The sequence below is a fragment of the Anopheles ziemanni genome, chromosome 2, assembly GCF_943734765.1.
Source record: "Anopheles ziemanni chromosome 2, idAnoZiCoDA_A2_x.2, whole genome shotgun sequence".
Classification (NCBI taxonomy): Eukaryota; Metazoa; Arthropoda; class Insecta; order Diptera; family Culicidae; genus Anopheles; species Anopheles ziemanni.
The window spans coordinates 17,571,219-17,592,103 of record NC_080705.1 but is presented as its reverse complement, the minus strand read 5'-3'; the positions used below and the strand labels follow the sequence as shown (position 1 = coordinate 17,592,103).

General features: G+C 46.6%; 1 protein-coding gene across 1 annotated transcript in view; it reads right to left on the bottom strand.

Moving 5' to 3' along the window:
- Positions 1–856: 856 nt before the first annotated feature.
- The window catches only part of LOC131293078 (uncharacterized), a 57,006-nt gene continuing 36,977 nt past the window's right edge, over positions 857–20,885 (bottom strand). Inside the window, exons 2-9 of the mRNA XM_058321158.1 lie at positions 20,326–20,541; positions 17,898–19,142; positions 10,428–10,542; positions 8,019–8,185; positions 7,814–7,933; positions 2,321–2,512; positions 2,094–2,229; positions 857–967 (exon numbers count right to left, since the gene is read on the bottom strand). Coding sequence (XP_058177141.1) covers positions 916–967; positions 2,094–2,229; positions 2,321–2,512; positions 7,814–7,933; positions 8,019–8,185; positions 10,428–10,542; positions 17,898–19,142; positions 20,326–20,541 — 2,243 coding nt within the window. The 3' untranslated portion in view covers positions 857–915. The remainder of the gene's footprint in view (positions 968–2,093; positions 2,230–2,320; positions 2,513–7,813; positions 7,934–8,018; positions 8,186–10,427; positions 10,543–17,897; positions 19,143–20,325; positions 20,542–20,885) is intronic.

Genomic DNA, 20,885 nt, shown 5'->3' with positions numbered 1-20,885 from the left:
ACGATAAAAGATAGTGGAAAAACAAAATCAAACTAAACTAAAATATTATCTTTTTGCTTGTATCTGATAGAATAATAATAGTATCTCCCCCTCGCATGGATCACACCTCCAACGGTGGTTATGAAAATATGGTAACAAGTTTGGGGGGAAAAAAGGGAATCCGTTAAAGCTAACGCCAACGTGCGTCAGGTGGATTGAGTTCGAGGCTTAACAAACCTCAAAAATCATATAAGATTTGGAAAAAGGTATTCATTTTAATTCGCATACTTCAAAGTACGATGGGGGTGATGGAAACAAGAAACTCGTGCATGCTGGAAGGGGAGCGATTAACGTAAGTTTGAGGATAAGAATTAGAATCCGAAGCCTATGGTTAACAACAACGCCAGACACGGGGGCTGGGGTGTTGGCGGGTGGTGGTGGTTGTGCTGCTGCTACTATATGTGGCTGCTATATTCTGTCACTCTCTCTCTCTATCTATTTCTTGCTGGGCAGCTGCGGTTGTAAGTGGTTGTTACTGCATTTGATAACCCCCCGGAGGAGAGACACAAAGAATTAAAAAGGCTTAACGGAACAAAATGGCAATGAAAAATCAGGAGGCGATTGCCGCAAGTCGCCGCGCGCGTCCGGCTCCTCCAAAAAGAAAACAAAATGAGGGGTTTCATTCTTTCATTCGACCGAAACGTAACAATGCTCAACAAACGACTGCAAGAGAACATGCGAGAAGCTGTAGGCGCAGTCGTTCGTCCCGGCACTCGTCAAAAAGGTGCATGTGCAGACGAGAGCAACACGCAGCACTGAAAAAGCACGACATCTCGCACGCGATTCGTGAGCACAACGAACGCGATTTTTGGGCGCCGGGGAGGTTTCTTTTTTTTTAGTTTACTTTTGTGAAGGGGAACGGGAGGCTCTGTGTCTCTACTTTCTTTGGCGTAGTTCGGAATCATTACCGTGGTAGCCGTTCTTGTTTCTGCGAAGCGGGAGAGAAGAAATAGAAGAAGAAAAAAAAGGGTAGCATCGGTTAGGGAAAATCGGTACTTTAAGGGACAGAAGAAGAAGAAGAAGGAGGAGGGGAAGAAAAACAAAAACACACACACTAAGATTACGACGGCAACTAAGAAGGGTCGCCTAACAGGAGGTTAAGCGCGGGCGAGAGGCAACAACAAAACGGTCTCGAAGGTCGGTTTTAGCTCAGCGAAAGTGAATTGGTTAGTTGCGCACGGTTTTGGAACGAATTGTGTGCAGTTTTCTAAAACAACAACAATTAACAACATATTGCCACGAAACTTGTAGCAGAGCAAGTCGGTTAGTAACAAGAAGCAACTTATGCTTTGCATTCATTACCACGCAGGAGGAAAAGAACGACACCGATTTGTTAGTCTAAACATCGGAATTCGTTGTGACTTAGCACTAGAGGTTAGAGGGTCAACGAGATGTTAAAGGAGGCTCCCAACGGATGCACGATGTTTGTCGTTAGTACACGGGTTATGGGGAATTATTTGACGTCCTGTGGTTATAAACACATTTTCCTTCACTTCCAACTCTATGTACTGCTTCTAATATCAATTAAACCCACAGTAAGAAAGCGACGAATGAACCGCACAACGAATAAACTGCGGACGTGTGTGTGTGTGTGGTGTGTAAGGTGTGGGGTGGTGATGTTGGCGCTTCTGTTGTGACGGTAAACAATGTAACATGAAATTAAAAATGGAACTAATGGAGCTACCCTCCAAACGGTACAACATAATGGTTTCAAGCACGACGACACGAGTAGTGATCATTATCACGGAAGCGCTACAGAAATCAAAGACAACACTACAAGGGGACAACTAAGGGGGGCCGGGACATTTCCGGATCAAAGCTTACAAGAGAACAGGCGGTAAACAAAGCGTCAATGCGGTCGCGGGAACTACGGTGCCATAATCACGTTCAACAAATGCTCGAAAATTCGTGACACGCGTTGTGACACCGTTTGTACCTCGCGAACCCGGATGGGCTTGAGACGAGGGGGCCGGAAGGAAATGGTGAACGGAAGATGGTGGAGACAAAAGAAAGAAAAGGAAAAACGAAAAAGGAAAAGCAAACTGGTTACTTACTGGTCGGGACTCTGGTCGGTATCACTCTCCTCAATCTCTGTCTTGTTACGTCTTTTTTCGCATATTAAAATAATCGCACATAATACAACAACTTCCGCAATAATACCCACGAAAACGTAAAGTGCGGCGTATTTTCCTAAAACAAAAGAAATTGGAACTGCTGTTAGTATCGGTAACTGAAATTAAGATAAGAAGATAGAACGTCGAACAGTCCCCCGGAGGTGTACCTCTAACTCTAACGGTCATCGTGACCTGTGCCGGCTTGTTCGTGTAGTCGGTGGCATTATTTCGAGCCTCACAGGTGAAGTCGACGTAGTCGTCCAGCGTTATGCTTTCGATGGTAAGCATCGCGTTTTGCATGCCCGTCTCGTCCGGCCCCAGTACGACGTTATTTTTCGACTCGTTATAAGTAGTGTTGCCTAGAAAAGAAAAAAAATTGAAAACTATTATATGCAAGCAATACTAGTCATTTTAAATGTAAGAAAAATCAATAAGGTTGTTTTCTCGAGATAAAATAGTTTCGTTGTCACCAAACTTTATCGCAAAAGCAGGCGAGATGTTGTCTCTACGGCAACAAGATTTGAAATAGATCTTCAACTTTTGTCCCAATCGCATCAGATTTTGGCTCATAGTCATTTACTTTTGTATCTTGTCGAAAACAAGAAAATAAATCAGATTGTTGTGGTTTTCCTAGATAATTACACTCTCACAAAAACAATCATCGATAAAGTAATGATTTAAAACTCACTTGTGCCAATTACTTTTTACCGATTTCCGAGTACATTTTTATTTGCGCATTCAATTTTTTTAAATAACCAAAAATATGAACGTTTGTAAACAACCAAAACCACGACCAAACTTTTAATTTTTTACTAATGGTGCATAATTAGCATTTTTTACACCTTTTTATTATAGCATTCTCAGCACTAATAATAATCTTGATCTTTACATTGATTTGAAAAAAAAATTGAACATAGGGTCAAAATTTAAATTAGGCGACAAAACAAAATAAACACACGACAAATCCTGATGCGGTAGAGACTTACGAGTATGGTTTATTTTTTAAAAAAAAGCTTACAAGACAAAAGTTGATGCACAATTTCAATCACGGGTGGGCTAGGGACAAAGACAGGTGGGAAAGAGTCGATACAAGAGTAGAAAAAAAGGAAACCTCCATAAGAATCGAGATTCCACTTGTGTGTCGTTTTCTGTTTTATCCCCAACCACGTTGGGTTTCCTGGACAGCACAGACGGAGAAACGAAATATTGTTTGGTCCAGGGAGTGTTGACCAGTCACGTAATTCCTCTGGAATCACACGCCGGACGATTGTGACACGGGCAGCGCGCGCGCGCGCCCTCGTCCAAGAGCCGAGTCGATTTGCTCGATTTACTCGAGTATACCCACTTTGGCGGGTGGGTGGTTGAAGATGCCGACCGTGCCACCCAGCGCAAAGCACCCGGAAAGAGAAACAAAAGTCCATTAGAGCAGCAACGTCCTCGTGGAGTTGGCGGGAGGGAGGGAAAGGCAACGATGAGCTTTATTCCTTGCTTTCACGAACCCGCTACAAGACACTAAAAGGAAAACCCATCGGCCGGAGTGTGTGTCCGGAAAAAGGCGTGCTGTTGAAGTGTTGACCGAAGGGCAGGAATATGCTATGCCCGTGTGCCGTCGTGCGAATGGTTAGTTGTAGTGGTGGTTTGTGCGCTTTACAAGAGCAGGATGAGGAGTTCGATCGATTTGTCCATTTGTACCGCTGTTGTTATTGTTGTTGTTCGTCGATCAGCGAGTGGACTCCGGGGGGAAGTTTACTTCTCCTTACACCAACAACAGCCAACCGTGACATTGCCAAACGACGGTACGCCGGGGGTACGAGACGAAGGCAGGCGACAGCAGACACCTGAACCATCGCTATCACAACGCGCCATCTTCGGTGGAAGCCCGCGGTCGAGTTGAGCAATTTAATTTATGCTGCAAAGATTGCGTGACCGTGCGGCAGAGGGCGTTCATATTTCTACCTCAGGTCGTTCTAAATCATACAAAAATAATGGTTCCTACCGTGCTTTCAAAGGACAACGAACGAGGGCGATAAAAACCAGACATCCATGAGACCAAGTCGGGCTTTTCTGAAGTCTCGAGGAGCCCAATCTCGATTTCCTACCATTTACTAAACCATTTTCTTGATTCCCACTACTTTTTACTAACTTTTCCCATCGGTATTAAAAATGGCTCTGTTTGAACTTGCAGATGCTTTCCACGAGGCAATGGTTGCTTTGTGTTCGGTGATTTATTTTCGTCGCAAATTATCACGGTGGTTGCTGTGGCATCGGAATACATGGCTTGCTGCTTTATGCAGGAAGTTGTCCAACGAACTTGCTTCTTGCACTGTGTCCGAGGGCGAGTAATTTGTTTCCTTTTCCAGCCGGCGGAATGAGATTAATAGCCGGGGTCTTTCTCCCCCTCCATTCCTTCACATTTTCAGCGCACCTGGCAGCGCAAACGGTGACTCAAGATGTAAACGGTTTAAAAACGGTCTCTGCCAAAAACAACACAGTCTGACGACGCTGCACAGGAGGTTTTCCAATCCGTTGCTTCACTGCTAACCAACGTCCTCGGGGTCTACGGGGTTTACAGATTCTTCCGTTAGCTTGCCGAAACTGACCGAAATGTCATACTCCGCAACCGACCGGCCGACGACAGGGGGTCAGTAAATATTTATCTCCACGCCGCTCGGAGCGTGTATGCTGCAGTTGTTTATGCGTTACCGTCGGACAACAGTGTTTTTTCCGGTATTTAAAATTTACGTTTCTCCATAAACAAATCGACTTTTGTGGTTAGTGTTTTCCTTCTTCTTAGTTGACCATGGGCGTGAGATGTGGATGGATTTGTAATGTTTGTTCTCGTTGCACCTCTTTTGCTCGGCAGACACACCCGGTGTAAGTTGATGAAACATAAATTCGATCAGTTTTTATGATCAGCCTCCCGGTTCGGTGAAGTTTCGGTTTGAACCACTAGGTATTTGAATCTGCATAGATCTCAACTGCTTTAGCTGTCAATCATCTTAAGCATAGGTCCATAGGTTCATCCCCGCGCGGATCCTTGCGATGGGGAGCCGGAGAAGATCGTAACAGTTTGTTTATTGTTGGTTTGATTAATGTTAATCGAATCTGTCCAATTGATGGCTTTTGAAGCGATTCTCCCTCCACGCCGACCCCCTCCCTTCACCCGGGGTGTAATGGACTGGTGGGTAATTATTTTCCACCAAAACAAATCAATGCATAAAAACGTCCGGCGTTTCGGAACACGCATTTGCACATTAACTTTAATGTTCTTGTTTCGCTTCATTTTTTTTTTGTGTGTTTCTGTCGAACATCGATTCACATCGGAATGTTTAGAAAAATATTCGTTTAAAGACTCGCCCCGGGTACAGTTCATCTATACACCCCCAAGCCAATGATGTTGTTTTTTTCTCAACCATTTTCTAGCACCGTTGAGTCACCTTCCTCGGCCTCGGATCGATGTCCCCGATGTGATGTAATTTGATTCCATGATTAAACGAGGGGAAAGGGAAGAACAACAACAAAACCAGTCTCCTCATAGGATAATCATATTGAACGGAGGAGGGTTTCGTGGGTGGTCGATAAAATATGCCAAAAACGACCGACACACACAGACCACCCTCCCCTCCGCGCCACCCATCCCCGCCATCGTTGTCGAATAAGTGAGTGCGATTTTTCTGTGCCAGCGCGTTTGAAGGCGGCGAAGGAAACGCTCGATCGACGGCAAATCAAGGACATAGGACGACACCTGAGCGAGTGGCCCTAAGCCCTAGCCCAAGCCCCGGCTGGTGTCGTGGTCGTGGTATGCAAATGTGGAGCACGATGGAAGGGCGAAGAAGAAAAATGGTATGAAATAATAAAAATCCACAAGCATACGAGGGCTGAGCGAGGGAAAAAAACGGAACAAAATTTCCAACAACACAACGTGGCAACCGTCGCAGCTGAAGCAAACCTGTCCCGTATGGGACACTAACAAACCATACACACACACACATAAGGTGGGTATTAAAAATAAATTTTAAATTAAGCTGATAATGCTTATGAGAGCGAGTAGATACCGTTGGGGACTATTAATAGACACGGTAGAATATTTTCGTCCACCGGCGTCCTTTTCCTCCTCCTTGGTCTCGACGGCCGATTTCCCTTCCTGCGGCTTCCCTTCCAATCGTCGGCCATGCGACATTATTTGTTGGCAAGCGAACGCGAGAGTGTCTTTTGCTCGAAGAAGCGGTTGTGTGCCGGTTGTGTGGGTGCGCTTTGTGTTCCGCCGTGCAAAGCCGCTTTTCCCTTCGATGGGGTTGAAAAGCAACACACAAAAAAAAAATTAAATCATTTCCTTTCTTCAACCCCGCAGCGCCTCCGTTCGTTTTCTGCGTTCCAGCATAAAAATAGAGCGACAATATAATGCTTTTAAGGTGAAACTGAAAAGACACCACGGCACATATTTTCTAGCAACATCCAGCACACCAGAGGCTGCCCGGGGTTCGTTCCTCACGTGGCCCCAGCAGGCGGAGGGGGTTAGGAGGAGTTACAGAACCGACCTCATGGCCAATGTGTCACGACCGACGGCGATTGGCAATTTGGGACGGTGGTTCCTCCAGCAAAGGGAGACGACGAGCTGGTCGAGGACGAGGAATGCCAAAGGAGTTACATTTCCGCGGCCAGAAAGAGAGATAAAACGGCAAAGAGCAATAGAATGGAACGGGTTTTTAAACGGCGGAGACAGTTTTCCATTCACCGCACCTTCGGTTTCCTTTTCTTGGCCTGCTAGTTTATGGTCTAGCCTTCCATTCCGATGTTTATGGCCTTATTGCCATTTTCCGCCTTGACTTTTGGTGGCAGAACCGGTGGAAAACTGTGGAAATGGGGTGGGATATGTTCGATAACCGTCCGGGTAGAACAGGCCATAACTTAACTCTCACGAGTTTGTATCGATGAAAAAATTAACTAACTCCGATAGAGCAAAAACCCCAGTGCCAAAAGTATTTTCTATACATTGTGATAAATCTTTTTATTCTTGACGCAAAAAAAAAGACGGAAAAACAAAACACATTCCATAATTCACAAACATCACACCCTCGGGCATCGAGAGTGGAAATAAATCTTCCAACGGAGACGCAAACCGCGACACACAACACAATGCTTGTGTTAATTAGCACTTTAAAAAACCAGCACAACCACTTGTAGCACTGTCGGTTTCTTTATTTGTACAAACACTAATGCAAATAAATACTTTTGCTTAGCAATTATTTTTAACAAACCAACAAATGGTGCGTGCTACACTTTCGTTCGCAGCACCCACAGCCCGGAACAAGGCAAGAAGAGAACGAAATCGCACCCGTCCGTCATCTTTGGCAGGCACAAACAGGGAGGAACAGGGGGGAGGGGACAAAAGTGAAAAGAAAAACCAAGCAAACGCGCTTTGATGATGCGCAAACTGATCTCGTATGTCATGAGTGACCGAGGGAAAAGATTCGGGCGAAGAGTAGATTGGTTTCATTCCGTGATCAACAAACGATGCCGTCGGATTGACATGTTTGTTGGCCGTTTTACGAAAGAGATACGGTCGGTAGAGGCGATTTTTGTCGCTGAAACCGACTGAGAATTGTTATAAATAGATAACTAGCTCTCCACCTACTTCTCCACCTCCTCCCGATACTTACCAATTATCCAATGAATCGTGGGCTCCGTTCCGAGAGCTATACAGTGGAGCGACAGCTTCTCGCCTTCCACGATGTTAGTTTTGCTTACTTCTGAGCTTTCAAATTTAACGAAAACATTAGCTAAAAGTATAGGAGAAAGGGTATTATTATTATAAGGGTTATTGCGATCGTCGACACTCGATGTCGAGCCCGTCGATCTGCTTACCAATTACGTTAAAAGTTTTCGATTGCTTCAAGGCAGCTACGCTACACGTGTACTGGCCGACGTCGGATTCCAGCGTCCGGGTGATGATGAACTTTCGCTCGGCCTCCAAGAGCTTGAAGCGACCTTTCAGCTCGCCGATTTCGTTTACATTTGTACCGTTTTTAAGCCTAAAGAAACAGTGGTAGGGAGAGAGAAAGAGAAGACAAAAGGAATGAGTTATATCGTAATGTGGTTTTCTCGTGCATCGTGTTATGGTACTGAAATTGATCTTCGATAAAAGGAATGACGCGAAACGACGCGAATGCCCCGAACGGGGGGAGGGAATACGATATGGAGATACTAGCGATCTCCTTTTTTTTGTTTTGGGCAGGAAATGGGGTCGTTTACGTCAAAACCACCCAACACGGGAGACTCGTTCCAAACTTTCATTTACGCTCAAATTTCATTCGCCCGTCGTCGGATGTTAAGTAGTTTGAGCATCAATTAACAGGAAGCTGTTATTAATGGGCGAACCTCCCGAACCGAACCGTTGGGGGGGGGGGGGGGGGGGGGGGGGCACTAAAACCCCCGGCGAATGGCTTGCTGACGCGCAACGATCGGATCAATCAATGGGCGGATGGGAAAGATGTAAAAACCGGACAAAAAGAAACAGGAAAATCCTACTGTACCCGAACCGCTTGCTTTCCGGCCAAAAAGCTACATGCTATCTGTATTTTGCGTTGCGGGAAGAAACATCAAACACATCACCGGATCGGAAGATATGCGTCATCGGAACGCTGCAGCGCCCTTTATTCCCTCTCTCCCTCCCTTTTTGCCGTATGACGCTCGTCCGAGTTCCGGGCTTTCCGGGGGAAACATTATTATTTAGGTCAAAAGTTGTTCTTACGTCGCGCGCCCTACGTGGGACGATTTTCTTATCAAAGTATTCGTTGTCGGGGGTGGTGGTTTGTTTTTTTTTTTTAAATAGGAGAGGAAAAAAACCTCAAACCCGGGGTTGGTATGCGGGAAAAATCGTTCAACCGTTTACGTGCTTCTCGTCGCTCTGACGTCAGCGTTTTTCTACGCAGGGTGTTAATGAGATGTTTATTTGCACTGGTCTTGTAGTGTGGCTTTTGTTTCTTTGTTTTACGTTTGTTTATGGTTTCTTGCCTTTAGTTTGGTTGAATCTCAAGGGTAGCCACACACCGGAGCTTACGGTTGGATCAATACTGGATCGCACGGTGACGACACATTTGTTTGAAAAATGGGTAACATTAAATGGTTAAATCCGAATGGAGGCGCCCGGTAGTTGGTGGAACCGGAACGTTTCCCACCTCACGCTCGATTCTCGTTTGATCCGGGGATCGGTTAACTTTAGGACGTTAAATTATTCGAGCCCTCTTAAAATCTAAACCCTGTTTTAAACCCGGAGGATACTCGCTGGTGTTATGCTCTCGAAGTTCATATCGTAAGAAACAAGCAGCCCAAAGGCATTCCACCGACGGAGGAACGGCCCACATCCTTCCGTGCGATACGAGACTACACTACGCAAACGCTGACTACAGCACGCCCCCTGCTGCTCTCGCCGCTGCTTTCGGTGGAGATTTGGTGAAAGATTCATCCTTACCCTGGATAATATTAGCATGCGGGTAAGAAAATCCGGTTTCGAATGAAAAATCGATAAAGTTCGAGCACAGCAACACACCAGCCGGAACAAACGGAACCCAGAGAGTGTTGTGAAAGATAAAGTAGAAAAGAAAACGTCCCAACACACGCCCACAAACAAGACAAAAGAATAGAATCCCGACCGGAGAGCCATCGTGTGAAACGATGGAAAAATAAAAAAAGGAAAAACCCTCGACGCTGCCCTCGCAAACTTATCTCGCCCGATAAAAAGAAAGGGGTTTTGTGGATTGATAAATATTAATGACAACAGGGAGGAGATGATGATGCCCACCCGTAACACGTCGAGGAAAGTTTTATTCCAGCCCAGCCGTTCTTTCTTGGTTCGGATGAAAGAAATGGTGGTAAAGAACGAACGCTCGAAAACGCTGCCACAAAGGATAATTGTTTGGGGGAGAAAAAGGATTTTAAACGTGCGCTCCATTGGCAAGCGATTCGATATAATAGGATCCGTTTGTCCGGTTTGGATTGAAAAAGGATGGTCTGTTGATAATCTAAACGATTTTTTTTTTAAATAAAAACCAATGTGCATAGTTTCAGATAATCGGTGAGAAACTTTCCCAAGGACGAAAAAAGTTTTCATCGCGATATAAATTTATGAACATGAGGATATTATGAAGTCTTTAATATAGTTACTCGAAGACCATCAAATTAAAGATTCAAACGATGTAAAAAAAACTATAAGCAAGCCCTAACAATGCGCTTTAAGTAAAAGATAAAAAGATCGAAAAAAATAACGTTACTTACCAACTTAACTCGTGCGTTCCCTCCTTTGTTACATTGCAGCCGAGCGTCAACGGTTTTCCTAAATCGAATACTTTTAGACGAGTGGCGGGTATGTCGTAGTTAGGCTGCAGAACATCTGTGGCGACGATACAGAGGGGAAAAAACGGGCGGGGGAGAGAGAAGAAAAAGAAAGTTATTAGCGAGTGCGATTATCGAATGCGGAACGGCGGCCGGTCACTAGAGAGAGAGAGCTAAATTCGTTTCCGGTTGCGTTGAAAACCGGCGAACAAGAGAACAGGAAAGAAAGCGAGAGAAGGAGTTAATAGAAGAAGTAAAAAACACAGGAAAAAAGAAATTACATGTACAGGCACTACCGGGCAGTGGTTGGCTGGACGGTTATGGTTTTCAAGTAGTAGCGGAGGAAGTAAGGATAGTTAGAAAACGGTAGCGGAATTACAAGAGGAATAAAAAAAGCATACGGCAGGAAGAGTATAAAACAAGAGATACATATATATAGATAGCGGAAATAAGATAAGATTAGTTAAAAGTTGATGTTAGTCAAGCTGTCGGGAAATAGAAATTAAAGAAAAGAGATTGAAAACAGAACCAGACAGCGTAACGATATAGGTAGCCTTCGGGAAAGTTTAAATTCGAACAAGAGAAAAGTAGAAGGCAGCTAAACTGCATATTGAGCAAATTGGGTAGCAATTCTTTTCTATTTCACCAGCTAAGATATTGTTAAAAGCAATACGTTTGTATGTTTATTTAACAATCTTTTTGGTCTAACAACGTTTTACCAACTCACATTCAGTACTAGTTTTTTAAGACAACAAAAGGATACATATTTAACATTTTCTTAACATTCTAATTTCCCTTCGATTTGAACCAACTATTTGGAAAAAAACCCAGGAAAACTAGACTTTTCCCTTCCTTTCGGCAGCCAATGCGGGATTGTAGGATCGTTGGGAAAGATAATAATATCTGTGTTCGAAATAAAATCCCTTCGGTCCGCCAGCTCACTTCCACCTTCCACCACTTGCTCCAGCGAACCCGCGTGGTGATTCTGTCGGGCCAAATTGAGCCATCAGCCGGTGAGTTTTCCACGCTGTCGGAAAACTGGCACTCCGACACGGGAAGGGGGGGGGATTGAGGGACAGCGAAAGAAAAACCCCCATCATTCCGTCGAAGTAAGTGTAAATGGATGCTCCAAACCAACCCTCTCTGCCTCCTTCCCTTCCTCCCCATCCCTCGGAGGATGGAAATGGGGTGTCGATGGACCCGTCCTGTCCCTCCCTACGTAAGAAGGGGATGCTGCTGGTGGTGGTGGTGGTTTTCCCGTTGGGCAGTAGGTCGAACGAAACAAGCAGGCCATCATGCCGTGCTCAGCGTGATAGACGACAGGCTTATGCGGGGCAGACCCGGAATCTCGCGCACCTGTTCCATTCTATCTTCGTAATTTGACTGATGCTCTCCTTCGCCTCCCCCCCCCCCCCTCCCCCCCCCCCCCCCCCAGCGTACCGCCCCGCATTGTGAGGTCTTCTTGAACACAGAGGCAGAATGAGGGAGAGATGGGAAAACCCAGGCAGACATTTTCTTAGCGCACTCTCGCCACAGTTTCTTCACACCGAGACGCGCTGAGAACAAGCGTCTTCTGTCTTCACCCGATGCCAACATATGTTCCGTCCAGTTCCCGAGAAGCTGACCGAGATGAGACCCGGGTTGAGCCAAGTTGAAAACAGTGAGGAGTGAGAATGAAGGGAGCGGGTTAGTTTAGCGCTAAGGATGTGCGTTTGTGTAGGCATTTCCTCGTTTACGGCCCCGTTCGGGGTAAAATGGGCTGGACGAAAGAGGGGACGGAAGGGGGGATGATGTTCGCAACCGGTGCTGGCATGATTATTTAATGAAAACCGCAGTCATCTGGCTTTTAATTTCATGCGCCACGGCGAGAGCGAAGGGATGAGTTCGTGCCGTGATTCGGGTGATCCGATCCGATAGAGAGATTCCATGGTTCGCAGCACAAACACACACACCCGTACACGTCCAACTTTTCCCTCGTTCTATCACCTCGTTCCCCGAGGGAGAGCGGGCGAGAGAGCGAGCGGGACAGCGTGTGCCCGTCTGATATTTATAAATTTAATAAATATTTAATTTGCCGTTGTTTACATTCCCTCGTTCCCTTCGCGCGGAGGAGCAGCGGCCAACGAAGACATCCGGAGCACGGTGGGAAGGGAGGGGCTGATTTTCATCGGCAATAAAAAGAAGGCCACCGGTTGCAAAAGCAGAGGGAAACACGCCATCCCCAAACCAAAACTGACAGTGGAGTAGTTTAGAGGTTTTAGGAGGAGTGAACCACGAGAGGGCTCAATTTGGGACGATGTGGTGTTGGGGAGGGTGCTGGTGGGGGTGGAGAAACCATCCACCCATCGGCAGTATAAGACGCCGGAGGAGATAAGGCAAGCGAAAGGTGAAGGTTTTATGGGGCCAGCGCCGGGGAAGGAAGGTAAGAGGAACATCGTAGAGGATCAACTTTTATAATCTAATGAAAATCTTTCCCCATTTGATGAACTTACCCCGCATGGAACAGGGTTGGGGGGTGGGAGTGAGTGATCACACCGGTAACAAGGATGCAGTTTGAGCCAATTCTGACAAAGGGCCATCAGTGTGTATGTGTGCATTTGATGGACAACCTCCTTTGTGGAACTCTTTAGAACAAAAACCTTCCCTTGGAATGCTCACCATGGAAGCGTGGAATGGAAATGGTTATACCGTCATATCGGTCACGAAACATCGGGTACGTACTGTAAATATTTGCCTACGAAACACACCGGACATGCCAGCACACCTTTTCCGTTGGGGGGGGCTTTTCCGATACGCGGGGGGTGGGAAATCGTTTTGCCATTGCCGTTTTGAAAGCGAAATCAATAGACATTGCGATGGGTTAGGCCACCCCTTTCCTGTTCCGGTCAGAGTATTGGTTTACTAATCAAACAAGTAGGGGAGGTTATTGATTATTGTTGTAAAGGCGCGACTGTTGGAAGTCAAAAATCGCTTCCGTTTCCACCGTGGAAATGTGGGTTTGAAAATATTCCACATTAAAGCGGGTTAAAGCAACGTGGTCTCGGTTGACTTTAGACAATTTTAATGGACGAAAGAAGCCAACGGGAAAACACTCACCTCATCTAATGCACTCAAATGCACGAGACGTGACTTAAATCCGTACTTCCGCGCCAACTTTATTCCGTTGGAGGCTTTATTTTCCTTGCTGCGAGTTTTATCACTCGAGTCTGGTTTGTGGAGTGCTTAAAGCAATGATTTTCCATACTCCGGCTCCCGTATCGGAGTGTTACCATGTTAAGTGTGCTTGTTCTTTTTCGCTTCCAATGCATTTGCTTCTTCGTAAAACGCAAACCATGAAGAGGATAAATGCACACGGAGCACAAGCATAACAGTTCGTTTATGGATGGTGCGCGAAAACGAGTTTTGTAATAAATACTGGCACGAATGTTCCATTTCGCCCAAGTGCACCTTTGGGTAGTAAAGTTCTTTCCCGCTCCTTTTTCCCCACCGTCCCTTTCATTACTCCGAATCAGGAAGGTGGAACACACCACGGGCAGAACGGGGTTTGGCCAAGGCCAAGGCACCGAAATCGTCAAGAAAAGATCATCTGCGAAGGAGGGAGAGGTGTCTGAAGGAGGAAAAATCCAAACCGTGGTTGATGGTTTTCTAGTGGCGAGATGTGTTTTTTTCTTGCCGCCTTTATGTACCGGTTTTACTTTTAGTTTTTCCTTTAGTCCGCGCACATCAAAGGGAAAGTCTCCTTGTGTTTCGCCGTGGGGGTTTCAAATGGTTGAAAAAAGCCGCCCGTCTCAGGCGTGTGTGTGTGTGTGTACTGTTGCTCCGTGTCCATATGTCCGGCTGTGGCGGTGAAAAATGGTCGTCTCAGATCTATTTATCGACGCGGGGGACGACGCACGTCTGCGGCGATGGAACGTTGGCACATGTAAACTCTCATTGCGCGATCTTCGCGACCGAAGGAATTTTCCTTTTCCTTTTCCTTTTCCCCCACCCCCAGCAAAAAAGCGGCACAAAAATGCTTTGTTCTTTGGAATGTGTTACGTCATTGGTCTTTTAGAGGTTTCTTTTTCTCAACCCGCCATTGAAATCTAATGCGAAGGAAGTCGAAACTCGTCGTTACCAATGAGGATTACGTTTACGATTGTCTTTAGTGACGAAATGAAGATCATAAGCTTGAGGATCGGATCATGCCTTTTTTCTCTCTTATAAAGGTATCATCTTTTTATGGCATCTCATTTGCGTTAACGTTGCGCAATACTGTAAACAGTAATGAAGCAGTTAAACATCTTCACTTCTGGTTGCAATAAAGGAAAGGTGCCGGTTGTCAAAGTCCAGCACATTTCTAACACATCCATCACAACTCGGGGGAGAAGAAGTAAAGCAACAGCTCGTCACAGTTGGGACGCAATTAAAAACGACAGGAAATAATGCGCACACACGCGCGCGCAGGACCACGGCGGGCCACTTCACACGCGAACCTCTTTAAAACATTTATGATAATGAAAATCCGCACACCAGCGCGGCGGGAAGGTGCGTGCTCGAGCCGACGACGGCAAAAGTGTGTCACGGTACCCGCGGGCTGGGCTTTGGCGAACACACAACATTTTGTGTTTGCTGCGACGGGCGAGAATCGAGCCCGCGCGCACGCCTCGTATAATAAGAGTTATGCACAACCCTTCGATAATTATGAACCACCTTCACTCCCTCTTAGGAGGAGCCTTATCAGGCTGTGTGTGTGTGTGGGTGTGTGTTGTTGCAAAACTTTGCTCCAAGTCGTGCCGTGTCGGTTTTGCACGCCGTTCAAGGCGTGCTGATGTGTGGCCGTGTGTTGACCTAATTATGCTAATGTTTCCAACGGAAACAACGGAACGAACGCGCGCGCTCGAATGGGGTTCTCAAACCCCCTTTGTACACTATTCTCTACCGGGTGGAAAACACCTGCGGGGAGTCGATTCACTCAACTCAACAGGTTCGGGTCCACCTGTCGTCCCAGGTGTGTTGTGTGGAAGGGGAGGGTAAATAGAGTCCCCCAAATGGATGAAGTGAATCCGGACGGTGCGTGCGTTTTTCCGACGCGAACCATCCTGGGTTTTCGCGGGGAATACGTCAAGCTACCCTCCAAAGCCAGCAACACGTGACGTGAACGACACGAATCGCAATCAGACAGTGACGACACACAGACACACACACACCCATATACCGGGTGCCTATGCTAATGAACATACAAATTGATTCACGGGCCGGAAAATTGTCATTTTCCGGGCTCCCGTGTTGCATGCATGTATGGGCACGTTCCGCACGCAGGGAAGGAGGATTGTGCGTATGTGTGTGTGTATGTATTTCTTGTTTTTTGTACCCCTCCTAGTATGTTATCATTGGTCATTCAACCGGTTGGGTTGAGAGCAAACGAAAGTTAAACAAATAGCATACAGTTGGAGAGAAAAATTGAATTCCGTAATAGAAAAAAAAAACCATAACCAAGTTTTTCATAGCTTCTGGCGAAAAAAGAAAACAGCAAAAACAAATAGGAGAGAATAATGGGAAACTTTAATCGACAAACTTATATAAACATTAACGAAATCGAATCATCGATCGTGTAAACTAATAGTTCTCAAGCAAATTAAAACAACCGAGATTTTTTGGGTGTTTAGGTGCGTGTGTGTGTGGGAAGAAACTAGTGTAACGCTTTTATTTATTTCATCAATCGAAAGCCTGAAAAAGGTACAAGCGAATAACTTGGAGGGGAAATTTAAAAACTATACTTTTCCGGTCACTATATAAAATAAAACCGAAACACACACACACACACACATACGGAACAAGCACGGCGGCAAGGCTACAAGAAGATCTCGAAACTGTTCAAATGAAAGCTACATCAAAGTGGCAACATTTTTTTTTTCTTCCATCGACAAGCTCTTCTACGCTTCAAGTTCTTTGGTCTGCTTTAATTGCAAGAAAAGGAATAAAACACGAGCAAGTTGCGTTCGAATCTAGTGCAAAAGCCAAGTGAAGGGAATAGAAAAAAATTAAACTAACGCAACAAAAAACAAAAAAAAAAAAACGGACTAAAATCTGTCTCTAAATCTTTCTACGCTAGCCGACCAGTTCCAAACGGGACGGGAATATCGCCATTCCAAAAAGAAAGCAAGCAAAGTTTGTAGCAAACGTTAATTAAAAAGTGTAGCAACAGCAACAAGCGGTGTCGGCGGTTTGTTCGATGTTGGAACCTTTTCAGAACGCATTTTCCGATGCCGAGGGCAGGTGAAATTCATACCTCCACAGGAGAAGGAAAGGAAAGTTAGGAAAGGAACTTGGTTTGCGAGAAACGGTAGCTTTTTATACCACTCAACCAAACCTATACCAAAAACCGTGGAAGGGGGCGATGGAGTGGAAGGAGGGGGCGGTTTAGGGGCGATTGAAAAGCAAGTTCAAAAAAGCAAAGGTGGAAAATTGGCATAATTGAATGGACGGTTTTATCCGGACTGTCTTTTAATTTGCAAATGGGCACCACTCCATTCACCAGAAGAAGCGGCACGGAAATGAATACTTCCAGCTCGGCTCGGATGGCAAAGGAAAACTGTAATTTGTGCCGGGGAAGAAAATTTTCAAAGGAAAAAACAGAACCGACAAACAAACACAAATCGAGCGAGGGTTTTCCAAACGAGACAAATCTAATTGGATGCTAATGTCGGGGGAAGGCTAAGAACATAACAAACAAGCCAAACGCAAGCCGAACGCTTTTAAATTTAAAAGTTTTATCGACAGTAAAGTGAAGAAAAACTACGTACTAACATAAATCCTGGATGCTTTTGAACTTCGAGCCAAACAAAATGGGGACAACTTAAATGATCTTGCAGGCAACAACAAGTGTATCGTGTCGGAAAGGAACACAACAATCTAACGTTATTTGAAAACAAAATTGGAACTATAAAAAAAAACAATGCAGTAAAATAATGGATTTCGGCGAAATGAAAAAGTGGAAAAGTTGCAAATATGAAACGTTGGGATTTTTTTTTAACTTCTCACTGGCCCATCGAATTTTAAATACTGCGTGAGATCGAAAGGATTGAACGAGCTAAACTAGCGAACGAGAACCTCGCACATACGCAAAACAACTGAGCAGAAAAAAGAACTCTAGCAGCTAGAGAGTCGCTAAACGATGCAATGAAAAACAACAGAAACAATTGGCGCGGAACCGAACGAAACACACCCTCCGGAACGTGGTGGACGGAAAAAAGTCGAATAAGAAATTTAGCAAACGATGATAGCGCGCTCGTTGGAATGGGGACCAATCGAATTTTTTGGATCAAAAGGGTGTTGGTTTTTTTTTAATTTCTTTTTGGTTCCTGCCACCCCCCAAAAACACTGGGCGGGAAGATGCGGAACAGAGGGTGGGAGAAATTCTTGTATCCTCACCGGCAGCGGGGGCGATTGTGGTGGTGGTGGTGGTGGTGGTAACGGTTGCCGTTGTATGATGCTCGCGATGGTGATGATGGTGGTGGTGGGCAGTGTTTTCGCTATTGTTCTGCCCCTCACCACCACCCCCCAGGACGACGGCGGGGTAGAAGGTCGGTGCGGGGGTGGTGGTTGTGGTGGAGGGGACAATTTTCGTTGTAATCAGCACCACCGTTGTTGGCGCTGGGGTTGTGGTAGTCGTGGTGGTGGTGGTTGTGGTGGTAGTAATGATGGTTGGAGCTGGTGGAATCTCTTCTTCGGAGAAGCTGGTGATTTTAATCGGCACGATTATCGTGGGCCCCAAGGCGACGGAGGAGGCTGTGTTGGGTGCGGTGGCTCCGTCTTCACCCGGCGGTGTGTGATGGTGCGGCTTGGGGTGCATCCTCGGCCCACCACCCGGTGGCAACTCCTCCCGGCTGTCCACCAGAATGATGCCATCGATGTCGGTCTTGTTCTGGATCAACCGCTCGATGTTATCGTCGTCGAGTGAGACGGCCTTGCTGTCGATAATGATCTCCGTGTCCGGCTCGGCGAGGTCCTCGACGGTGTCCCCACCACCATCCTCCTCGTTGCCGTCGCCGTCGTCGTCGTCGTCATCCTCGTCCTCTTCGAGCAGTGGAGGAGGAGGTTGCAGTCTCGCGGTCGGCGTATGTTTCGTGCCTCGAGTGCCACCCGCCGACGAAGGCGAGCTCTTATCGGCCCCGTGTGTCAACGCGAGTATGCTTTCCATGTCATCCATCCCCTCTTCCTGCTCCTCAACATCACCTACTTCCATAGGACTCTTTTGACCGACGTCGTTTGATCGTTGTTGCAGCGGCTTCTCATCAGCCGACGTTTCGTGATGTCGATGACCGCCCCCGGCAGTGGCAGGTCGGTGATGGTGCGAACCGTGTCCGACCTCACGATCGAGCGTCGCCCCCGGAGCGGGTGCTAGTGCGACGGCGGTGGTGAAATGATGATGGTCGATCGCGACCGGTGCGAGCAGGGTGGACTTGGTCGTACCGAGCACCACCGGACGGACCGACCCTTCGTCGGTCTCGTGGCGTCGACCCGCGCCCGGTTGGCTCGCGTGGCCCAGCAGCGTCCCGTTGCGGAACACGTACAGCTGGTGGTAGTTCCGGTACAGCGGGTTGCACTGATACTTGCCCTGGTGCTTCGGCAGCGCACGGTTGACGCTGAGCGACGCTTCGATCTTGTCGTTATTCCCTGCCGCGACGATGCAAGAGAAAATCGTGATCAGTATGCGTGCACCGAACGATCGATACACCACGGTGCAGTTGTCGCTGTACACTAGCCTCCCGCGACGCACCCACACTACTTGCGCTCGGGGCCTCGAGTCCTAGCTAACTGGTGATAGGTGTCCTTGTGTGAGGATGAGTGCTGCTTTCTACGGAATGAATTCTTCCAATCTTCAAGATGCGTCAAAGTCGACGCTTTTTGATCATGAAGCAAAAAAGAGTTCTCAAGCAGTCTATGAAAGTTGTCATTTGTAATAGCGATTTTTATTTACGGTCATTCTGATCCTCAAGCTCGATCCTATCGCAATTTTCCCAATGATGATTTCTAGCATGCATAATTCTACTGGCCAATCTTGGATGCGAATTGATTCGGTACATCTTTCAAGCGAGTGAAGAGTGTCAATTTGCTACTTGTGATATAATTCTACCGCGTCTACTTTTTCTTTTTTTTCGAAATCCACTCGCGCTGGTGTTTTTTTGGGGCCATTTGTCTGTTCCGGCAGCCCGGTTGAACACGTGACTCTCAGCGAAAAACCAAACGCGTCGAAATGGAGACGCCTGGTGGTTTGTGGAATGGAGACGCCTGGTGGTTTGTGGAATGGAGACGCCTGGTGGTTTGTGGAATGGAGACGCCTGGTCGTTTGTGGAATGGAGACGCCTGGTATTTTTCTCGAATTGCCCACTGACCACCGATCATGTCTCGTCGCGTCTGAGACACATTTGCCTCCCACGCGGCTCGAAAGACCTGTCTCGCGAGCTAAATAGGAAAGAGTTTTCTTTGGTGTGTGTTTTTCGTTTTTGCAATTCTCGTTGAGACTAGAAAGAATTTCCCACACTGTCGATGTCCGTCACCCGCGCGTTCCGGGTGACGGGGCACGGGATGCGTTCAATTAGACTTAGGGGAGGGGGCCGTCGTGTCTCGTCGTTCAACCGGGTGTCAGAGTTGTGCAGACCGTGTGGAGGTGTATTTTACAGGCGAGTGGGCGATGAGCAAAAATTCCTAGACACTTTCTTTCTTTCGTCGCGGCGGATGAAGATACCAGTGTCAGGCAAAATGGCTCCCTCTTTTTTGTCCATCCTTCACGTCTACACCTAGCGCTACACAACGTTGGGTTTTTTTCCCGCCTTCCACTACAACGCAGCTGGATTACCTGCGATGGACATCTCGTTCACGTTGTACAGATGATCGTCCTTGCCGTGGCGGATGTTGGTGTGCTTCCGGATCGGCTCGCCGTCCTTGTGCCACTCGATCTTGTCGCCGATGCTGATGATGCACGAGATCGAGAACGGCTTGCCGACCTCGACCTGCGAGTCACCGTAATAGATCACTTGGTACAGATTGTTCAGATCACGTTTGCGGGCACCTTCTTCGATTCGCGTGGACGAGTAGTGGTTTCGGTAAAGGTTTTGGGTGTTTTATTAGCATTTTTTATTTCACGCGACGCATCGACAGAACGGGGGGGAGGGAGGGAGTAGGTTGGAGAGAGAAAGAATGGTAAAAGAGAACCACATTTTAATTGCGATCGATACACTACGCTGGAAACGAATGGATTTTTGGACTTGCTTCCCCCAACTTCAGCGAAATGTATTGTTACAATAACACGAAAACCAAACGAACTTGAACTTAAACTCCCACTTTCGTTCACTTTCACTCTATTTTCGAAAAGAACAAATCAAAATGTGAATATTAATTAGGTGAGTGCGTGTGTGT